Source organism: Austrofundulus limnaeus, unplaced genomic scaffold, assembly GCF_001266775.1.
Source record: "Austrofundulus limnaeus strain Quisiro unplaced genomic scaffold, Austrofundulus_limnaeus-1.0 Scaffold586, whole genome shotgun sequence".
Lineage (NCBI taxonomy): Eukaryota > Metazoa > Chordata > Actinopteri > Cyprinodontiformes > Rivulidae > Austrofundulus > Austrofundulus limnaeus.
In genome coordinates, this window is record NW_013952988.1 from 95,975 (window position 1) to 97,497 (window position 1,523).

A 1,523-nucleotide genomic window follows, 5' to 3' on the forward strand; every position below is an offset into this window, starting at 1 on the left:
ATGCAATAGAAATGTGTATTAAATTTAAGATTAATCCTGATTAATTCACAGCTACTTTGGGATTAATCAGATTAAAAATATTAATCATTTGACAGCATTAGTTAAAATACAAAATAAACTTTGGTCTTCTTTAATTAATCCTCCTGGAACAAATCATTAAAAACAGAGCAATCACCTTAGTGGAGACAAACTTGACTGACACCTCGAATGGGACCACCGTCTCTATGGTGAGGGTCTCATCCTGAAAGACAAATAAAGGGTCTGAATGATGGTTTCCAGTTCGAACCCTCAGAGTTTTCTGTTTGTACCTTGTGACACCTGCAGATAATCTGCTGTCCCTCCACAGCTGTCTCCATGCTGTAGGCCACGTGGAACAAGAAGAGCCTCGGTCCAAAAGACACACACCTCACGTACACACACTTCTCCAGCTGGAAGCAGACACAGGCATCACTAAGGTTCTGCTATGAGGAAGGCAAACAGGTGTGGAGCGTGTGCACACCTGTTCTCCTGGCTTCAGATCACCCAGAGGCACATCGGCAAGAAGAGAAGGAGCGCTGTCGTCACAGAGGACCGACTGGTCCAGGGTCACGTGGGTGGCCTGGCCTAAGTTAGCATCCTGACCTGAACCAGACACACACAGTCACATTAAAGGACTGCAGAAGAACAGAGTTCAACACAGAGACAAACACAACTGACACACAAGACATGTTTCCAGAAAAATGTTTCCAACTACCTCCAATTTCATACAGACTTCAAGATTTTTCAGCCTTTGCAGCCTTTATACATATCAGTAAAATGATCATTGGACTGTTCATTTTATTTTAACAACATGTACTAAAAGGTATTTTGACAACAAATATATATCAGCTGTAGCAGCATCAYATGAATTCTGGCATTTTACACATAGTCCACCAGGAGGCGCCAACACAAAAGTCAGASACTTCACATGAGATTTGGACCATCTTCAAGCAGATTACTTCCTACTCGTGAGCGCCCCCTCTGGTGGGGAAACATTTTTTCAGGGATACAAACTTTTTCAGAGCACCGGTAGACGGCAGCCATTACAGACGAACATGTGTTTGTTGTTGTTTGAGGAGCAGCTCGGTCACACACTAATGTCATTAGTTTGTTGTCATTAGTGAGGTGAAGGAATACTTTTTCCCCCTTTTTTCACATATCGCCTGCCTGGATCTGTTATCTTGCTCTGAAGCACAGAGGAGTGTCAGAGGTGAGCTTGCTTCAACTGCTTTATACGACACGGTCTCATTTCCAGACTCAATAATTTTGCTGATATTTCAGTTAAAATTCACAAGTAAAAATATTTATCCGAGTATAATACTACCCCCCAACTTTATGGATGATTTTATGGATTAAATTTTACATATTATACTTGAATAAAAACGGTAATTTCAAGCAATAATGAAGAAACAAAACAAAATAAAAGCATCAATTCCTTCTCAAACAACAACTTTTGATATACATTAAACAGTTACATATTTCTTTAACAAACTTATTTTAATCTT

At 40.0% G+C, this 1,523-nt stretch overlaps 1 protein-coding gene across 1 annotated transcript in view; it reads right to left on the reverse strand.

The window, feature by feature from the left end:
- The window catches only part of trappc11 (trafficking protein particle complex subunit 11), a gene marked incomplete in the record, with an annotated part of 47,020 nt that overhangs the window by 14,259 nt on the left and 31,238 nt on the right, over positions 1–1,523 (reverse strand). Inside the window, 3 exon segments of the mRNA XM_014026737.1 lie at positions 176–241; positions 309–428; positions 500–621. Of these exon segments, the coding sequence (XP_013882191.1) occupies positions 176–241; positions 309–428; positions 500–621 (308 nt within the window).